Source organism: Chanodichthys erythropterus, chromosome 21 (assembly GCF_024489055.1).
Source record: "Chanodichthys erythropterus isolate Z2021 chromosome 21, ASM2448905v1, whole genome shotgun sequence".
Lineage (NCBI taxonomy): Eukaryota > Metazoa > Chordata > Actinopteri > Cypriniformes > Xenocyprididae > Chanodichthys > Chanodichthys erythropterus.
The window spans coordinates 1,146,864-1,168,964 of NC_090241.1; the positions used below are offsets into that span (position 1 = coordinate 1,146,864).

Consider the following 22,101-nt stretch of genomic DNA (forward strand, 5'->3'; position numbering starts at 1 on the left):
TTTACCTCTCTCTCTGCGTCTGCTATTCAGTGAGTGGCTGAGCGGAGCAGCGTATGTATGCTCTGTCAGAGAACAAATAAAATAGATACTATTGCTTCTAACCTGCGTGATCATTTTACGTGTACATATAGCCAAAATCACAGCAAATTTGTCTTTATCTTATGTGTATTGTGATTTTGTCAGACAATGTCTCGATTATAAATCAGGATTTTAGCGCTGGTTTAACATGTCAGGGCTCAACACTAACGCTTTTCAATTAGTCTGGGATAAGTGAAAGATAAGATAAGTGATAAGAAAATTTCTCGTAATAATGACTTAACATCTCATAATAACAAAACACTTTCTCGTAATAATGACTTATCATAATAATGAGAAACTTTCTCCAATGACTTAGTTTCTTATAATAACGAGACACTTTCTCGTAATAATGAGAAACATCTACGCATGCGCAAAGCAGCGGAGCAGTGACACGCTAGCGACATCCGCTGGTCAAATGCAAGAACTCCACAACTGTGGCACATTCTGCAAAAGTGTAATCTGTAATATATCATTAAATAAATAACATTATTGATAAATTATCAGTAGCCTATATGAGACAGGATATAGTTGTTTATTCATTTGTAACATTCATTTGTATTTTTGTGTATGAACAAGCAGAAACACAGTGTAACGAAGGTGGGACTCAGAGTAAGATCCAAATGCAGCTTTATTAAAAGGTGAGCGTGGTCGTACAGGCAGGGGTCAGATAACAGCTAACAGGTACAGCAAGGAACAGGCAGAGGGTCAGGGCTGGCAGATATTGTCACGGCACACACGAAGACAAACAGGGTAGGTCCAATTGCAGGTATTTATTGGGGAAATCCAGAAACGTAATCCATGAGCCAGTCAATAGTCAAAAACCAGGGAGACAGTCCAAACAAAACAATGACAGGAACAAAACACAAGCAAACCAACACAGAGACTCAGGAACATGAATGAAGACACCATGACTAGAGCAGAAACAAACCAGGTATAAATAGACAAACACTAATGAAGAAACACAAAACAGCTGAGTGCAATGAGTGGGATAATGAGTCCAGGAGTGAGTATGGGTAATGTAGTCCAAGGGGTGAAAACAAGAGTCCGGAATGGAGTGCCCTCTAGTGGCTGACTAGGGCACTCTCACTAGTGATCATGACAGATATCAATCACAGGTCAGTATACAAAGCAAAGGTCAGGATAGGCGGCACAGGATCGTAGACGGGAAACAGACAGGCAGAGAAGATATAAACGCTTGGAAATGTATCACAGGGAAAACAAGACCTCGCGGTGAGGTGGTGTGTGTATGAGTCTTTTATAGTCCAGGTAATGTGTGGCAGCTGGGTGTGGTGATTAGTGTGGAGTGATTGTGAAGTGAGTGCAGGTGATAAGCAATGGAGGATCATGGGAAATGTAGTCCGGGATGTGACAGGAACACACGTGATCGTGACACACAGAGTGGTGATCCATGGATTTCAAACAGATAGAGGAATAAGACCGCACACACATATCCAACTCTGTTAGAGAACGCTTCACCTGGAAAGCTGTCTTTTGCATGCATTCTAATGAGTCATAAACATCTTAAAAGGTGTTTTCTGTAGGAATATCACTGGAATGAAGGTTTATGACTGGCCAAGTGCTTTAGGACCTGTTTTATATTAGAAAAGCTTTCCAGCGCCAATGTCTAGGCAAACTTGCACATCAAATAGCCTAGACTCATCCACGAAATACGTGTTAACGTTAACACATAAACTTATATATATATAAATAAATTAAATTAAAAAAATAAAAATGGTACATGAGGAAGCAATTTGACAAAAATGCAGTAAATATTTTAGGTGCAACAAAAAGCATGTTTCTTCAATTTTTTATTGTGTATTTTGAAAAACAAGGAAGTGGAAATAAACAGGAGAACCTCGTAATGCTGCTGTATTATTAAAACTGAAAGTTAATAATGGTGTGAACAGAATGTTTCTCTTTCAAACCGTCATGTGAAACAAACTCCTGAAACGTTTGCTTAAGAGCTCTGATCCCACCAACACATCCAGTCTGTCGCGTGTCGAGAACAGAAGAATGCAGTGTGTCAGGACGGACGAGACCTTCTTTATCTCGGTGGGAGTTTAGAAAGAAAACAGACAGATGCATGTTTGGAGTTGAAGATTTGTTTGTTTTAGAACTTAACATTAAGAAATAAAGAAGCTTTACTCGCGATCTGACTGTAATGGTTCTTTGTGTCACATTAACACTTTTGTATAATGCATTATAAAGGCAGTTACTTCATAATGCATTATATCTTTTCAAAATAATTGTAAAATGCATTACAATATTTTCAGATTCCTTGTTACATCTGAAATTGGTTGTTGTGTTTTTATACATTATACTTTCTAAAGTTGTAAGTAGGCTATTAAAATGTATTAAAACACTTATTTATAAGATCATCCAATGCATTATATATATTAAAACTGAAGTGTTCGCATTTTGACTGCATTTAAGTGCAGAAATGATTTTGTAAAATGTGTTTAAACAACGTAAAGATCTAATAGATGTGACTGATATGAAGCTGTGGAGTTTGTGTTTATCTCATAGTGGAATCATGATCCGCTCTCATGGACGTCTGTCCTCGTCCTCCAGCGCAGTCCAGCCTGATGTTCCACTGTATGAGCCAGTGCTGCCGGCGCGAATTACACCAGTAATGACTCGCTCCTGTGCTTTACCACATCTGGAGTGTGTTGCATAAACATAAACTGTCTTAAGAACTAGTATGACCTAACAGTTAGGGTTATCAGTCTTACTTTTCCATATCAAATTAGACCAATCTACATTTTTGACTTAAAAATGTTATGAACAGTCTGAATGACTGACTTGTAAAAATCATCTAATATGATGATTTGCTGCTCAAGAAACATTCATGATTATTATCGATGTTGAAAACAGTTCAGATTTTCACATAAGCACTTATGTGAAATAGAATCTTTTGTAACATTATAAATGTCTTTACTGTCACTTTTGAACAATTTAATGCATCCTTTCTGAGTAAACATATTAATTTCTTAAAAAAAAACAAACTTGCCTAAACATGTGAATTGCAGTGTACTTCAGATTACATACACTCTTAGAAATAGTAGAATAGTTTATTCATTTTAATTCATTTTGTTTTAAATTTCTTTTTTTAATTGAATTTTATGAACTAAGCAGCTCGTAAACACACTTTATCACTAGAAAAAAATGAAATATTCCATTAAACATGAAAGTATTATGCAGTCATTTAAGACATTTTTAAGCTTTTGGACTTAAACGGTTCTTTAAAATTGTGTCAAGAACCCTATAGTTCTTTATAGAACACTACTGAACTTAAGAGTGCAGTTTTCCTTACGTTTAAAACGTCACGCGACATTGTTGTCACATGACCTCATCGAGTTCTCTATCTCATCCAGTTATTTTTTGGGAAATCATAAGTTATTTTGCATTTTGAATATTTTTGTGTAAAACATGATTGAACTCAGATAATGTGTCAAGAAAGTCACAGCAGCTTATTAACAGTTTTCATTATTGCTTTTGAACATTGATGTACGTCTTAGGTCAGGCCTCCCCCACCAGTCCCAAAAAAACCTGATCAAAGAGGCAAAAACAGTCTAGCGAGACGTCCATGTGACTTTTCTCCAACATGTGAAGATTACTCAGAGATCCAGCGTGTGCCGTCAGGAGCGGCGTCCCCTGTGATTCCCCCTCATCCCGCTCCATCAGAACCCGTCAGAACCGATCCGTCTGACTCCTGCTCCAGCTCTGGTGTGCCTCTGGATCAACACCTGTATGAAGACATTTCAGAACTGCTGGACGGCCATCAGGTGCTCAAAAATGCACAAATAGTGGTCATTTTTGCAGTATATCTTATTTTATCAGACTTCTGTCATCAAATGTTTTGTTCTGTAGTGACATTTTTTTTGTCCAAATACGTTTTGGAGGATGCTTTATTTTATTTCTGTTCACACTGCACAGTTAATAATTAATTTGTGTGAATCTTCAGGATGGAGGAGATGTTTGCGCAGTGAAGGGGAAACGTTACTCATCCTCCAGCTTGACGGTAAAAGATCTCCACACTTTCTTAAATCCCCATCAGTGATGCTGACATCAGGTTTGATGTGGAATGATTTTGTCTCGTCAGGATTTTTGTGATTTCCAAGTCAAAAGTGGGCTGTTGCCAGGTAGGTTCTCAAACATCTCAAACAGCTTTCACTTCTCTTTTGGGTCTGTCCATATCAACAAATGCATGAAAGTCTAAAAAGAGGAGGGATTTAATTTTTAAATGTCATCTAACAGCCAGTGTAAACTCTATCATAGTAAGTGCCATATTTAATCGTTGATCAAACGACAATATCAGCTAAAACAAGTTATTGTTTAATATACTGATTTGCTGCTCAAGAAACATTTCAGATTATTATGAGTGTTGAAAACAGTTGTCTGATTCAGATTTCTGTGGAAACCATCATACATTTTATTTTTCAGGATTCTTTGATGAATAGAAAGTTCAAAAGAACAGAATTGACTTGATATGCATTACATTTACATTTACTCACCATAAAACCTGACAATTATTATCATTATTATTATTATTTTTAATTTAATCAATACAGTATCATTTGCATTTATAGCACTATTTTGTGCAATCTAAGTAAAGGGAAAATAGTAAAGTGACTGCAGGATTATTTAGGTGTATTATGTTTTAAACAGTTCACATTATAGCAGTTTTTAATTTAAATCAAAACAGAAAGTGCATATATATATATATATATATATATATATATATATATATATATATATATATATGAGCAATATCACACTCGTATCGTACTGTGATATTGCGTTTATACAACAGTTCGACGGCACGAGTGTGTAAATAAATAAGAACAACAACGGAGTGTCTTGAAAACGCTCTTTTGTGCAGCACTACTTCACTGCGGTCACGCCATCTGCGCTTCGGAGAAACGTGGTCACGCCATCTATGCTTTAAAATGTATTGCGCGTCTACATGAGGTTGCGTGGTAGGTGTTTCGTGTCGGTAAAAATATTTTTAAAATTCATTAAAAAAATAAATAAAATCAAACTGTTTACTGCAAACTTCACATGATTCTTGTTCTACATCTCCCCAAGAACCACTCTTGTGATTTTCATGTTCTTTTACTGTTTTATTATTTAATAATTACATGCCAAATTTATGACATATATGGTTTATGTTGCTACACAGACATTTAAAATATTCATAAAAATATGAAATCAATTTGTTTTCTGCAAACTCCACCTGATTCTTGTTCTACATCTCCCCAAGAACCACTGTGGTGATTTTCATGTTCTTTTACTGTTTCTTATTTAATAATTACATTCCAAAGTTATGAAAAATATGGTTTACGTTGCTATACAGACACATTTAAAAAATTAATAAAAATGTGAAATCAATTTGTTTTCTGCAAACTCCACCTGATTCTTGTTCTACATCTCCCCAAGAACCACTGTGGAACCATAGAGTCAAAACATATGGAAGAAAATGTTGGTAAATGCATGTTACTGACGTAAGCGAAAGTGTTTTGAACTGAGAATCCACATATTCTTCATGACTGACATTTTTATAGAAAAGCTTGTGTCTCACACCCTGCATACAGACAGAAACAAGACCTCGAGCATTAAACATCTACAGAAGATGGCAAATGTAAGTGATTTAACTTAACATCTGTGTATTTCTTAGAATTTAATTTTGCTGTATGCTCAATTTTGCTGTAATTTCAATGGGTTCTAGATGGAAATCTAGGGTTCTTGACTCAATTTTAAAGAGCGTTTTATGCCAAGAAAAGGTTCTATATAAGGAGAAATGTCTTAAATGAATGCATAATACATTGATATATGTTTGTTTTTTCAAGTGATAAAGTATGTTTATGAGCCATTTAATTCATCAAATTTGAAAAATAAATAAATAAACAAAATCCTTAAAATTGACGGGAACCCCTATGAAGCACCTAACCGAAGCTTTTAAGCTTCTATATAGAACCTTTTCTTCCAAGAGTAATGATGATATTTGAATGTCATACTTTATACCATTTACATTTCTATATTATCATTTTAATAGTATAATATTATAATAGTATTATGCATGATACTCTAGACTCTACAAATGCCATTGATCTGCATCACAATTTCACTGAAATACTTATTTTAAAAAACTAAAAGAGAAGAAGTTCATTGAAGACCAGGTTCTTCCAGCGGTTTTGAGTTGTTTCTGATCTGTTCTACAGCCTTCTGCTCCTCCTATCCCAGCAGCGCGAACTGTGCCTCCAGGAGCCCAGAAGGTGAGAACATCATTCACCTTTATTGATTATCAGGATATTTAAGAACATTCAAGCTTTTGATTGTGTAGGTCATAGCTTATTGAAAGTGAAAGACTTTCTGCTGTGACAGACTGATGAGTGATCAGTGCAACCAGTCAGACTAGTTGATTCTAGAACACGGGTGTCAAATTCAGTCCTACAGAGTTTAGATCCAACCTGCTTCAACACACATCCCTGTAGTTTTCAAATAAGCCTTACAGACTGAATCTGGAGCTGGATTAGGTGCATTTAAGGTTTTTGTGACCTTAAAGGATTAGTTCACTTTCAAATAAAAATTTCCTGATAATTTACTCATCATCATGTCATCCAAGATGTGCATGTCTTTCTTTCTTCAGTCAAAAAGAAATAAAGGTTTTTGATGAAAACATTCCAGGATTTTTCTCCATAAAGTGGACTTCAGTGGACTCCAAACATAATAATAAGAAGAGAGCTATTTCAAGATGAGCATTTGTGGTTAAAAATATATCATTTTTATTTTATTTTTTTAGAAAATGAGCAATGGTTTCTCTAGATAAGACTCTTATTCCTCGTCTGGGATCATGTAGAGCTCTTTGAAGCTGCACTGAAACTGACATTTGGACCTTCAACCCGTTGAACCCCAGTGAAGTCCACTATATGGAGAAAAATCCTGGAATGTTTTCCTCAAAAACCTTCATTTTTTTTTGACTGAAGAAAGAAATACAAACATCTTGGGTGAGTAAATTATCAGGAAATTTTTATTTGAAAGTGAACTAATCCTTTAAAGGGCATCTAGGGAAGGGGACATAATTTGTAGGGGCATTCCAAATTAGACTGAACAACTGAATCCCTTCACAAATCTAACGAAGGATAAATAAAGGGTTGTTCATGCATAATTATGATATTCTTGTAAAAAGCATTCACATCCTCAAAGAACTCGTAATTATAGCTTGTTGAATATTCTGACAGCTCTTAATTGTACCACCTGACTGCTGCAGATTAATTTAGGAGTTGATAATGTTGCCACAGAAATGCATAATTCCCAGTCCGAGGATGTGAACAGATTTGAACGTCACATGTTGACGAAATCTAATTACCAGGATGGTGAATCCTCACAGTTCATTTTAAAGCTGGTGGGAGAGTTTGAGTTAAACATATAAACAGAATAATTAGAGCACTGATGGTGTGAGGACTCTATTGTAATTGCTCAGTGAATTATTCTTCTCCAAAATGATTCGCATTTTTGAGGGCCTAAACATGCTCGAAAACTAATGAAACTTTCCAGATGCGTCAGAACTGGTGAAAATGTACATCTGATATGGGGCTCAGAATTAGGTGTGGCAAAATGGCTCAACAGCGCCACCTACAACATTTCAATTAAGCGCCCTCCACGCTACGTTTCACTTACAGGTATGAAATTTGGTAGACACATGTAACAGCCCAATACCAACAAAAAATCTGAAAACCAACAGGAAGTCAGATATTTTGAATTTTCTCTACCAAATGTTTGGAGTTTTTCCCATTTCCAGATGTTGTACTTTAACAAACTCCTCCTACAGCTTTAATCAGATCAATGTCATATTTGGTCAGTCTAATCTAAAGGCCTTTGCGCCATTAAATTATGAAGATCTAGGCAGCGTCGGAAATCGTGTACTGTTGAGTAGGTACTATATTTGAATTTAAATTTACTGCACGACCATTGAAAAGGTATGTTTTATAGAGTATGAATGCGTGTAGTATGAATTAATTCGGACGTACTACATCTGCTCCAAACTTCACAGGTTTAATAATAGTCCTGGCCTGAAGACATCTACATGGCAATAGTCAATTACAGTCAAAGCGCCACCTGTTGGCAGCAGAAAGTGTGGCACTTTGAAATGACTTGCTATAATTCTCCTGTATTTACTCGCTTACATGCATGACGCCCACTGTTCCCTGTTTTCCTAAGGCCAGCGGGTGGCGGTGAGCCCGGGTGCGAGGGCCCTTTCATCGCTGCTTGCAGCTTTATTTCAATTTGTTTTGTTTGTAATATATTACACACATTTTTGCTGACATTTTATATGAAGTTTAAATACGTTTCATAGGAAAGAAATGTGTTTACATGCAAGTGATGTGAGAAACTATCTGTCCCAAATGGAAGACATCGAGGAGTGTCTGAGGTTCGTTATCACCGGGATGAAGCACAATACAGATTTCAAAGCAACTTTACAGTGATAAACTGGAAAACAATGATTGAATGATGCACACAGAATTCAATTCTGCTGTAAAGCAGCTCTAAAAAGAAAATAGTGTCATTGTTCAGCTGAACTCAGTTCAGTGTTGATTCAGTTCTGTTCAATATCAGAAATGTCTGTGCTCTGTTTTCTTGGAAGGGAAAGACTAAAAATTAATTCATGTTAATTTCAATTAACTTGTAGCAGCATCAATTAAAATGTTTTATTCTCATGCCATTAAACCACTTCAGTCCTCTCTAGATCTTCAAGAAATTCCTTTATATATATAAAGAGTTTCAACCATAGAGTCAAAACATACAGTAGAAAATGTTGGTAAATGCTTGTTACTGATGTAAGTGAAAGTGTTTTGAACTGAGAATCCACGTATTCTTCATGACTGACATTTTTATAGAAAAACTCGTGTCTCACACCCTGCGACAAGACCTCGAGCATTAAACATCTACAGCAGGTGGCAAATGTAAGTGATATAACTAATACTCTAAACTTAACATCTGTGCATTTCTTAGAATTAAATTTTGCTGTAATTTGAATGGGTTCTAGATGGAAATCTAGGGTTCTTGACTCAATTTTAAAGAGCGCTTTATTCCAAAAAAGGTTCTATATAAGGAGAAATGTCTTAAATGAATGCATAATACATTGATATATGTTTGTTTTTTCAAGTGATAAAGTATGTTTATGAGCCATTTAATTCATCAAATTAAAAAAAAATTAAACAAAATCCTTAAAATTGACGGGAACCCCTATGAAGCACCTAACATAAGCTTTTAAGCTTCTATATAGAACCTTTTCTTCCAAGAGTGATGATGATATTTGAATGTCATACTTTATACCATTTACATTTCTATATTATCATTTTAATAGTATAATATTATAATAGTATTATGCATGATACTCTAGACTCTACAAATGCCATTGATCTGCATCATAATTTCACTGAAATACTTATTTTAAAAAACTAAAAGAGAAGAAGTTCATTGAAGACCAGGTTCTTCCAGCGGTTTTGAGTTGTTTCTGATCTGTTCTACAGCCTTCTGCTCCTCCTATCCCAGCAGCGCGAACTGTGCCTCCAGGAGCCCAGAAGGTGAGAACATCATTCACCTTTATTGATTATCAGGATATTTAAGAACATTCAAGCTTTTGATTGTGTAGGTCATAGCTTATTGAAAGTGAAAGACTTTCTGCTGTGACAGACTGATGAGTGATCAGTGCAACCAGTCAGGGGTGAGTTTCCCGAAAGCATCGTTAGCCAACTATGGTCATAAGTCCCATTGAACTCTATTGGTAACGACGGAACTTGCGACCATAGTTTGCTTTGGGAAACGCACCCCAGACTAGTTTATTCTAGAACACGGGTGTCAAATTCAGTCCTACAGAGTTTAGATCCAACCTGCTCCAACACACATCCCTGTAGTTTTCAAATAAGCCTTACAGACTGAATCTGGAGCTGGATTAGGTGCATTTAATTAAGGTGTTTTTGTGCCCTTAAAGGATTAGTTCACTTTCAAATAAAAAAATCCTGATAATTTACTCACCCTCATGTCATCCAAGATGTGCATGTCTTTCTTTCTTCAGTCAAAAAGAAATAAAGGTTTTTGAGGAAAACATTCCAGGATTTTTCTCCATATAGTGGACTTCACTGGGGTTCAACGGGTCCAAATGTCAGTTTCAGTGCAGCTTCAAAGAGCTCTACATGATCCCAGATGAGGAATAAGAGTCTCATTTAGAGAAACCATCGCTCATTTTCTTAAAAAAAAAAAAAAAAAAAAACTTTTAACCATAAATTAACCATAAACTAGCTCTCTCTTCTTCTCCCCTATTATAATTCTGGCAGTGTAGACACTGCTAAGTGTATTACTGCCCTCCACAGGTCAAAGTTTGAACTAAATTGTCATATACTTGCACTAGCCTGTGGAGGGCAGTAATACACAATGACTTGCCATAATTCTATAGGTAAGAAATGTGTTTAATAGTTTATATGCTAGTGATGTGAGAAACAAAACTTTTCGAAACTTTGAATCAATTGAATTCAATACTTTTTTCTTCCATTTTAGTAAACAAAGTTGTCTACAAATTATTAAAATTGATCTGAGATAAGATAAAAATCATATATAGACACTGCTTCTTGGGTTCAACCTTAGAGGCAAAACATTTCGAAACAGTTATGACACAACGAAGCATCCTTCACTGAAATCACATGACTTTGGCAGTATCAAGGTGTGTTTGATTGGAATTCGGCTATAGGCAGCTGTGGCCCTCAGGAATTGAGTTTGACACCCCTGCTGAAGATCATTATAAAATGTTCATCATTCTCATTGCAGTTGGTGGGGATGAATGAGTCTCCTCAGGGCGGAGAGCGCCACCCACTGGCTGCTGGGCCACACAGCAGCTATCAGAACTACTACAGTGCAGAACCAAAAACTGAGGTAATGCCAGACAGTTACTAAACTCTGTAGAAAATTGAAAGAAAACTTCAGGTTAATGGAATAAATAGCTAGAAAATAGTTGACTGCATTATTAATGAAAGGAGCAGATGTTTTGAGCAGATTAAACTCATTTATAGCACATGACCTATAATACTTATTCATAAATAAATACTGATGTTTTGAAGTGTTAAAACATGAGCGCATTGTGTGTTTCCAGTTCAAAATACAGAGGAATATCTTTGTCATCACAGCTCCGCCGGATCAATTGGCTGGAGGATTTCAGTCACAGGTATAAACTCATTTACTTTCTGGAAACATTTTCTAGTGATTCTAAAATTCACCTTATAAAAATACATTAAAAAATGCATTATAAAGTGTTAAAATCAGTCACGTCTGATCATCATCAAGTGTCACTTCTCATGTCTGATGTGTTTGAATCAGCTGGTGTTTTGTTGATTTTATAGTCGTCTGAAGTTCACCTCAATTAACTATCAAAATCATCCACTAATAACCACAAATATACATCTGTTGGTTTAGCATCTCAAACCTGTAAAGTGTGTTTCTGCATCTGCTTTCAGTTGATTTGATATTTTGTATGGAATGTAAAGACATTCATATTTATAAGTGTGACTGAGGTGAAGAAAGATTGAAGACTGAAGCTTTGCTCTCTTTCCATCAGGACAAGAAAAGCCCATGGAAGGGGAACAATTTCAGTAAGAGACAAATTACACAAAACGCTTCATGCAACATTTACTACCTTTATTGAAATTATATTAATGTATTTGTCTATTGTTTGAGTAGGAGCTCTATAAAAAATTAGCCTTTTTGATAAGAAATTCGATTTTTAGCCTCCTAAAACCAACTTAATTATCCAGCAGATACTGGAATAATAAATGTTAAAGGGATAGTTCACCCAAAAATGAAAATTATCCCATGATTTACTCACCCTCAAGCCATCCTGGGTGTTTCTAACTATTTTCAGTCGGAGTTATATTAAAATATATCCTGGCTTTTTCAAGCTCTATCTGCTTTTATGTCTCTTTTAAAAACCTACCTGTTTTCTCTAGTATATTGATTATTTTTTTGGTTGGTTTATTAATTTATATTTGAGTTTTGATTTGTTTTAGCCCGTTTTATGGTAACTCTTCGCTATGTTGCTCTTATTTTCTGTTTGATTTGTTTTCTATGTATGTTATATTTTCTTAATATAAGTAAATGTAAATGTGCTATATAAATAAAAATAACCTTGAACCTTAACTTCCAAGCTTTATAATGGTAGTGAATGGGGATGAGGGGGGGCGAGATTTTGAAAGTGCCCTCATTTGTTCATCTCTAGCATGAAAGAATACAAAGATGTTTACATGGGTTGTAACTCGTGACGAGAGATTGCTCAAAACTGTGCATGTGTCGAACGCCTGTATACGTGTACGAGTCAAATGAAGTACAAGGCTGTGCATTCGACTGTACGCATACAATAGCGTACATGTAAAAAAGGATACCCAGTGCTTCAAAGGTTACTCTTTTGGCGTAAATCACTTCGTACGGCCATCTGCTGTATAAGCTAGTTATTATAGTTTATAAAGTTTTAAATATGGATATTTTTCTTAAAGAAACCCATTGCTTCGCTTCAAAAGGCCTTTATTAACCCTCTGGAGCCGTATATGTATTACTTTTATGATTGATGGATGCACTTTTTTGGGCTTTAAAATCTCACCCCCCATTCACTACCATTATAAAGCTTGGAACAGCCAGAATATTTTTTAATATAACTTTGATTGTAGTCATCTGAAAGAAGATAGTCATATACACCTAGGATGGCTTGAGGGAAAATCATGGGATAATTTTTATTTTTGGGTGAACTATCCTTTTAAGGCTGAATTATTTTGTCTTTTTGTCCTGTAATGGTAAATGTGGACTTTCTTTGTGTCAGTTTCCACACTTTATCACTGAGTCAGAAAATGTATGTTTGTTTATTTCAGGAGGATCTACAGATCACTCAGGGGTTTCAGATTCCAGGTAAAGTAAATTCTTAGAGTGTTAATTCTGCTTCTGCCCTCCCCCCCCCCCCCCTTATTTTTTTTTTTTTTTTTTTTTTTTGCATGTTTGTCACACTTTAATGTTTCAGATCATCAAACAATGAAAAACAAAATGAAGACTTTGGAGTGGCCTAGTCAAAGTCCTGACCTCAGTCCTATTGAGGTGGTTCATGCTCGAAAACCCTCCAATGTGGCTGAATTACAACAATTCTGCAAAGACGAATGGGCCAAAATTCCTCCACAGCGCTGTAACAGACTCATTGCAAGTTATCGCAAACGCTTGATTGCAGTTGTTGCTGTTAAGGGTGGCCCAACCAGTTATTAGGTTTAGGGAGCAAGCACTTTTTCACACAGGGCCATGTGGGTTTGGATTCATAACAAAAACCTTAATTTAAAAACTGCATGTTGTGTTTACTTGTGTTATCTTTGATTCATATTTATATTTGTTTGATGATCTGAAATATTAAAATGTGACAAACATGCAAAAAAATAAAAACTCAGGAAGGGTGCAAGCACTTTTTCACACCACTGTATATATATATTACAACAGAAGGACGAGAGCCTGGTTAGTTTATGGTGCAACTCAATTTTGTCTTTGCAGGGCAGGTGAAAGTTTTGAAAAAACTCTTAAGCGCTATGTTTCTCATCTGCCATTTTGTGCAAACTCTATGCAAAGACAAATCTCTGAGCTACATGAAGTGGCTGATAGCCTGGACAAGACACACAAAGGGACGAGAATCGCTGGCATCACAGGCGGCACCACCGGAGCCGTGGGCGCAGCGGCAGCCGTGGGCGGCATCCTCCTGGCCCCCGCGACTATGGGCTTGTCTCTAGCGGTTGCTGCGGTGGGAGTCGGGGTCGCGGCCGCTGGCGGGGTCACAGGGGCCTCGGCTGCCATTACCAAGAAAGTAAAAACAAATCAGGTCAGGAAAAAGGTGGAATCAGTCTTGAAAGAGCACCAAAAGGAGATGAATGACATTGAGGATCACTTAAATAATATCAACACAGAGATGGAGAAACTCAAAAGTGTGAACGTGAAACCTGCAAAGATCGTGAAGCTAGTCGAGATAGCAAGCGGGACGTCAGGTGCCCTCAGCGTGATGAACAGATCCTCAGGTGTGATTCAGGGCTTTGCCCTCGGCATGGATCTTTTCTTCAATGAAAAAAATTCCCAAAAACTCAAGAAAGGGTCAAAGACCAGATTTGCCCAGCAGATCCGTGAGGTGGCAGAACAGATTCAGGCTGGTCTAACGGAGCTGTTGGACATGAGAGATAAACTGATCTTAGAAGGAATATGAGGCGTGATACTGTAAAAACTCTGTATAATGGTGGGAATGACTTGTTGCTTCAGTAATGGTCGCTAGAGGGCGGCCTCGTGCAGTTTCTTATAATAATTTTGCATTCTCTTGTGTAGCCATGTATTCTAATGCTGTATCTTTACAAAAGTGTCAAATAGTAATACATTTTTTTTCCCCTGAAATTGAATTGCTGTTTAAATTACTATCATTCATGACATTATTTCTCCATTCCATAATTAATAATTGGTAACACTTTACAATAAGCTTTAGTTAACATGAACTAAGAACAATGAACATTACTTCTAATCTTAATGTTAATCTCAGCATTACTCATACATTATTAAAATCAAAAGTTGTATTTATTTACATTATGCACTGTGAACTAACATGAACAAACAATGAATGACTATATTTTTTATTAACATATATTAATAAATACAGTAGCAAATGTATCGTTCATTGTTAGTTTATTAGCTAGTTTGTTTCAATATTAATATTATAAAGTGACGAGAATATTTTTGGTGCCCCCCAAAATAAAACTAAATAACGACTTATATATTGATGGCCGATTTCAAAACACTGCTTCATGAAGCTTCGGAGCGTTATGAATCATCAGCGGTTCGGAGCGCCAAAGTCACGTGATTTCAGCAGTTTGACGCGCGATCCGAATCATGATTCGATACACTGATTCGTAACGCTCTGAAGCTTCCTGAAGCAGTGTTTTGAAATCGGCCATCACTAAATAAGTCATTATTTTGTTTTTTTGGCGCACCAAAAATATTCTCGTCACTTTATAATATTAATATTGAACCACTGTACTCACATGAACTGATTTAAATATGTTTTAGTACATTAATGGATCTTGAGAGAGGAAATGCCATTGCTGGCTATGCAGGCCTCACTGAGCCATCGGATTTCATCAAAAATATCTTAATTTGTGTTCTGAAGATGAACGAAGGTCTTACGGGTGTGGAACGACATGACGGTAAGTAATAAATGACAGAATTTTAATTTTTGGGTGAACTAACCCTTTAATATATTAACTACACAACAACAACAACAAAAATGTTGAGTTAAAAACAACCCAAGTTGGGTTGAAAATGGACAAACCCAGTGGGTGGGTTAAATGTTTGCCCAACATGCTGGTTAGTTTTATTTAACTCAGCTATTGTTTAAAAATTACTGTATTGCTTGTTTAAAATGAACCCAAAACATGTTTGAAATGAACATTTATTAATGTTTAATTAATAATAATACACATTTATTAAATTGCTTATAAATAAATAAATGTTAAACTCTTCTATAATCTTATAACTCTTAAAATCAGTAATGTATTTGTATTATCTATCTAACTTAATCCGGTGTTTTCGGTTTCCTTTCTGAGCGCAACGCGCATGACCCACATCCCATGAGAACGTAAATATTTAGGTACTATTTGTCTGCTAAATATCGACAGGCTCAGAAACCAATCAGCATCCAGACACAGGCGGAGTGATCCGAGCAGATTAGGTGCGGCGGAAGCACACTGTGTGGGTGTGATGTGTGCGTATATAAGCGGAAGCACTGCCGTTTCTTCGTTTTCTCTCTCATGCGCTCCAGTCTCTCCGCACGCAGATCTCCCGCGGCGATCATGGCAGTGTAGCGGCTTGCAGCGGCAACATCAGCAGCGGCAAATCCGGCAGTGCAGCGGTCAAGTGCACTGGCTCTATTTGGCAAAATGGCGTAAGTATATTTCACCACCTGACGCTTGATTTAGTATGTCATAAACTCATCCAACTTTTGAAAAGCTGTTATTACTAACCCGGTTTGATGTTTAACAATATTGCGGTGTTGTTAAGTATAGTCTCCGTTTGTTTTGGTTCGTCAGACGGACACGCGCTAATCTATAATATAAACAATCGGAGTTTTCGATCGAGAAGCGGCAACGTGGCACCACAAAATGGCGCGCGCGCTTCTTCCGCGTGACCGCGGCCGCATGCCGAGCGCTGGAAATGGCGCGAGGTCGTCAGGGACACCTTCATCTCGCGCAGGAACCAGGGGGCGGGGCTTACCGTTCTTATGACCAAATTAGGAAATGTTGTCGGGATGGGCGGGGAAGATCCTGCCTAGAGGGAATTATAGATGTGTTAAATATAGTGTCAGTAGGAGGAGTTTAGGGTAAATATTAGATAAGTGTATTTGAGTTCCTCTAATTTTTTGATAGGGTGTTTTTACTTGACTAATCTGGAATGCCTTAAGGCAGTTTAGAGACTGGATAAACTGGTTTATAATGACAGTAAAGTTTAGGGAAGTTTTATTTTTTTTCTGAAATACTTTATTTAAAACTTCCCTCAAGCAAGGGTTGGGAATTAAGAACCAGTTCTGCTTTAAAATAAAACACTTCATGGTGTTCAGCTTTGAGTAACGCCTGTGCACAAACCTTAAGAAAAAATGTGCTTTTCACTACTCTCGAAGTGTATGATTGCATGAAAAATATATATGTTTGTATTGGACATTATGGAGCAACAGATTTTTTGTTAAAAAAAAAAAAAGAAAATTGGTTAATTTTGTATAAATCTTATAAATGTATGAGGGGTAAAAGGCACACAGTATTCAAACAAATGCTTTAGCTAAAATGTTTTAATGACTAGGTTAATACTTGTTGAAAAGAATCACTAATTAGCAAAGTTTGCACTATTTTCTGTTTATTTTGATAAAATTATATTTTGTTCAATACTGTCATTAAAATAGACCTATGTTAATATAAAAATATACATTTTAAAAAATACTGAAACAAAATTACTTATGAAAGCATTGAAGGAGATCCCATAATATTTAATAAAGATTTACAGTAATAACAATAAATTATATTTTATTATGATATGCTTAATATAATATTTTTAAACATGATTTTCATTAAATATGGGTATGATCTCTAAGATGGATACAGAATTTGATATTTGCTATGTGAATCTAATCATGTCATATCAACAAATGGAAAAGTCAGCCAGCTATTCATTATGTTAATTATTGTGCCTTTTGCCCCAAATACCATAACTTATTACCATACACATTCTTCCGTTATTGAAAAACTGTTGCTTGAATTACCTTGAACAAAACTGAAAATCATTAAGAAGACCTTTGTCTGAAAATATAAACATTAATTTAATAGATTCTCATTTGCTTCTTAAATCAACATTTTAAAAAACAAATATTAGATCAAACTGCCTCAGAATCAACTCTGCGTCGCTGCCTGCGATCGCATCAAGGATCAGACAAATTTGCATGTGCGTTCTGAAAAGCGGATGTTTAGGAAAGTGCTGCGGCACGTTTGTTTGCCATCTAATGGTTTAGAGGAAAATAAAATCAAAGGCGCCTTGTACCCTACTATAAACTCTTGCCATTTCTTATTTTGGACAACAGGCTCTCGCACTCAGTCTCATTTCCACAAGATGCGTTCTTCTCCCTAACGTCTGGTTTCTTATCTTTCAGGTCCCTTGTGGCATCCACCCACAGCTCTGCTGCTATAGACAGCATAACCGCACCGTTCACCCGCTCACCAGAACCCCTTTACCATTACGCTTCCCCTCTGACCGTCTGCCATGTCCGTGGTGTCTCAGATGAGTTTGGAGGACGTGGGGGCCCTGCTCCTGGGGCCCTCATCTCTGATGGCTGACCCCTTTGGGCCCCTTCTGGACGAAGATGAGGAGAGCGCTCTATCCGAGGGGTCGTCGTCACCCCTCTCCTCTTCCTACGCTGAATCTTCCTCCTCTCTCTCGCTCCTCTCTCCCTCTCCTCCCGCTTCTGTAGGGTGTAAGTCAGAGCTGCTGTTGCTCTCCTGGCTTCCTGCGTCTGAGCTGCTCGGTGCCCAAACGGAGCCAGAGCAGAGTAAAGGTGACGACTTCACGCGCTTACACTTTGAACGACTTCACTGCACACACACTGAATGACTTTACTGCATGCACACACACACACACACTAGGCAACTTCAAGCTTGTCTGGGAAACTTCAAAATAAATCACGTTAATATGCAAAAATTGTTTGAATTTGTTATGGTGTTGCTCAACTGAACAGAACCAGGGTTATTATTAGTATTTATAGTATTTAAAACCATAAGACATTTTCATTGTTTCACTTGGAAATTTATATATATATATATATATATATATATATATATATATATATATATATATATATATATATATATATATAATATATATATATATAAATTTTATGTACTTGACTAAAACTGAAAAAATAATTCATAAACTATATATAGACATATTTAAAAAAAAAAAAAAAAAAGAATAAAAATGTCTGGAACACACAAATTATGAAAACTTTAATGTAAAAATTAATTCAAAATATTAATGAAAACCACAATAGTATGCTAAAAATATTTAAATAACAGAACCGTTCAATGCTCTAAAATCATAGATTTATTAGTACTCTTTGTAGGTGAACACTGCGTTTTTGTTGTGTAATTATTCCGGTTAATAAACGGTAGCTCAAATGAGTGTTTTCAAATTAGTTTTGTGGAATACGTCCACGTCTGCCATTGTTCAGCTGTCATTGGTTGAGCTTTACTTTTTAAGGAGTTTTTCTCTGCTACCAATTAATAGTTTACTTATAGTTGACTGAACTGGAAAATCCATTTCATTATCCATCACTGATGCAGTGAGATCCAGATAACAAAATTTATTTTAATAAAGAATAAAAATGAATATAATATATAATAATAATAAAAAAAAAAATATATATATATATATATATATATATATAATCTTATACTCATAAAGGCTACTTTTATTTCATATTAAATACAGAAATAACAATATTTTTCTGAAATAGTATTACAATTTAAAATTATGGTTTTCTATTTTAATATGCTTTAAAATATAATTTATTTCTGTGATCAAAGTTGAATTTTCAGCATCATTACTCCAGTCTCTAGTGTCACATGATCAGAAATCATTCTGATTTATCATTGTTGGAAATGTTATATTATAACCTGTGATGCTTTTTTTCAGGATTCATTGATAAATAAATGGTTAAAAAGAACAGCATTTATTCAAAATATAAATCTTTTATAACGATATAAATCTTTACTATCACTTATCAATGCTGAATAAAAGTGTTAATTCAAAAAAAAAAAAAAAATGTACTAACCCCAAACTTTCGAACGGTAGTGTATATTGTTACAAAAGATTTAATTTAAAAAAATACTGATATTTTAAACTTTTTGTTCATTAATGAATCCTGAAAAAGCATCACAGGTTATAAAATAACATTTCTAACATTGATAATAAATCATCATATTAGATTTCTGAAGGGTCATGTGACACTGAAGACTGGAGTAATGATGCTGAAAATTCAGCTTTGATCACAGGAATAACTTACTTTACTATATATTCACATAGAAAACCATAATTTTAAATTGTAATTATTGTTTTTTTCTGTATTATGAAATAAATGCAGCCTTAATGAGTATAAGAGACTCAAAAAATTCAAAATAGTAATGTTTCCAAACTTATAAAGGTCAAACAGAATGTGTCACAGTGATATTTACTGCTAGACTCGTTGTAGGAGACAAAAATAGATAGACGTGTGGTTTTGACACCTTTGGAATGAAGACGGCAAAGCTAGCACTTTTCAAACACATCTTGCGTTGTGCAAAACATTGTTTCAGGAAAGGTAACAATAGTACCGAGAGTGACTAATTCTGAGAAACATCGCTCAGGCGGTACTTGGAAAGCGTCCAATATCTAACAGAACACGAGTGCCAAAATATCTCTTAACGTATAGGAACATTTGAATGCAACAAACATGTTCTACCTGAATAAAATAAAATAGAGCAAAAGATAATCATATATAGTAACTATAATGAGTAAATACTTGAATATATGAATACATGAATTTAAAGATAAAATTGATAAGTAAATCATAAAAATCATAAATATATCAATAATACATAAATGAGTGTTCATCAATCTCAATAAAATTCTCTCTATACTCCAACAGGTGATGAGTTTTCTGGCATGGATTGGATGTCGGAAAAATTAGACCTGAATGACTTCGACCTGGATTCTCTCATCGGTTCATATGATTCAGACGAGCCTCCCAGTTCTCCAGAAGAGCTGCTGGCCTGCCTGGATAATGACATGGATCTGGACCTCGATTCCCTCCCGTTCAGCTCATCCGAACTGGGTCTGACGCTGCCTCCGCTGCCCCTCGACCTTCCCCTCCCAGAACCGCCGCTGGAGCCTGTCGAGATCAAGTCCGAGCCTCCTTCTCCAGCGCGGTCTCCTGATTCGGCCAACACCTTAGACCTGGGCAGTGAGGTGTCCGTGCTTCAGGCTCCTGGGATCATGCTGACTCCATCCCACATCGTGGTGGTTCTGACCCCGAAAGATGAGGCAAGCAGCACCGATGATTCCTCCGACAGCGACAGTGGGATCTCCATCTCCGGATCCCCGACTCACCTGTCAGATACGCCACCCTCGCCGAAGCCCGCAGGCTCCTCCAGAACCAAACCCTACTCCAAACCCGACCCGGACGCCGCGGCAGTCGTTACAGGCCGAGTGAAGGCCGGCCCCGGTGCTCCGAAAGTGGTGGAGAAGAAGCTGAAGAAGATGGAGCAGAACAAAACGGCAGCGACGCGGTACCGGCAGAAGAAACGGGCCGAGCAGGACACGCTGAACTCCGAGTGCGCCGACCTGGAGAAGAGAAACCGCGAGCTGGCGGAGAAAGCCGATTCCCTCAGCCGGGAGATCAAGTATCTGAAGGATCTCATGGAGGAAGTTCGATCTGCCAAAAACCGCAGGAGCAAAGCAAAAGTCCAGGATGCCGTCGGCTCAAGTTAGGCTCAGATGCTTCACCGTCACGTTTCCCCTGATGTTCACGAACACTGCACTAAACTCTTTCACTGATTCATCCTCCCGTTTCCACTCGATTTGTTTATCGTCCAGTAAGGGGCCTCGTTGTTTTGAGTTGTTACACTGAATCTGTTGCTGTAGTGCTTGTAAATAGGCTTCACATGTGCTATTTAAAACTAGCTGAACATGCTGAATCTGTCATGGTGTAGTGTGTTGGCTTGTAAAATCTCTTTGCTGTTTTCTATTAAAGACGCCATCAAACTCAGTTCTTCTGTCGACTGTTTTCTGAGTGCTTGTATCAAGATGATCAGATTTGTAACGCAAAACTTTTTACCTCAAACATCTTAGATATATAACTTAGATCGGTTACAGTACGTCAGATCTAAGTACATACAGTGCTGGATTATGTAATCAGATTCCAAAAATATTGTAATTAGATTACATTTTATACCCATCAGACTACAGTTACTTTAATAATTATGTGATTGCTTAATATTTACAAAATGGCACCTATTCAGTTCAATCGTTTAAAATACATTTTTATATTTTAATACCTTTTCAGTACCTTCACAAACCCCAGTTTGTTTGATGCTATTCATTTTGTTCATGATACATTTTCAACACAATTTTGTATTTTTTATCTCTATAGTACAAGATTATCCTATTCATTTCTTTTATGCAATGCAGGTATAATGTATAAGAAATCAAGTAGTCTGATTACCTAAATAATCCTAAAATCTGTTAATTCACACACACGTGTGTGTGTATATATATATATATATATATATGATACACTACCGCTCAAAAGTTTGGGATTGGTAAGATTTTTTATGTTTTTAAAAGACATTTCATCTGCTCACCACGGGTGCATTTACTTGATTAAAAATGCAGTAAAAACTAATATTG

General features: G+C 36.4%; 3 protein-coding genes across 3 annotated transcripts; all 3 read left to right on the plus strand.

Moving 5' to 3' along the window:
* The first annotated feature begins 1,173 nt into the window (after positions 1–1,173).
* LOC137011401 (uncharacterized) lies at positions 1,174–6,415 on the plus strand. The gene is made up of 7 exons (XM_067374230.1): positions 1,174–1,193; positions 2,605–2,707; positions 3,597–3,863; positions 4,043–4,099; positions 4,181–4,220; positions 5,643–5,719; positions 6,300–6,415. Exons 1-7 carry the CDS (start codon positions 1,174–1,176, stop codon positions 6,393–6,395), a joined length of 660 nt encoding a protein of 219 aa, XP_067230331.1. The 3' UTR covers positions 6,396–6,415.
* A 966-nt stretch (positions 6,416–7,381) lies between these two features.
* LOC137011402 (apolipoprotein L6-like) lies at positions 7,382–14,860 on the plus strand. The gene is made up of 7 exons (XM_067374231.1): positions 7,382–7,483; positions 9,612–9,665; positions 10,903–11,007; positions 11,225–11,296; positions 11,687–11,720; positions 12,987–13,023; positions 13,645–14,860. The coding sequence occupies exons 1-7, from the start codon at positions 7,382–7,384 to the stop codon at positions 14,339–14,341; spliced, it is 1,101 nt and encodes a 366-aa protein (XP_067230332.1). The 3' UTR covers positions 14,342–14,860.
* A 1,045-nt stretch (positions 14,861–15,905) lies between these two features.
* atf4a (activating transcription factor 4a) lies at positions 15,906–21,460 on the plus strand. The gene is made up of 3 exons (XM_067373615.1): positions 15,906–16,063; positions 17,813–18,214; positions 20,342–21,460. The coding sequence occupies exons 2-3, from the start codon at positions 17,923–17,925 to the stop codon at positions 21,181–21,183; spliced, it is 1,134 nt and encodes a 377-aa protein (XP_067229716.1). The 5' UTR covers positions 15,906–16,063; positions 17,813–17,922; the 3' UTR covers positions 21,184–21,460.
* Positions 21,461–22,101: the final 641 nt, after the last annotated feature.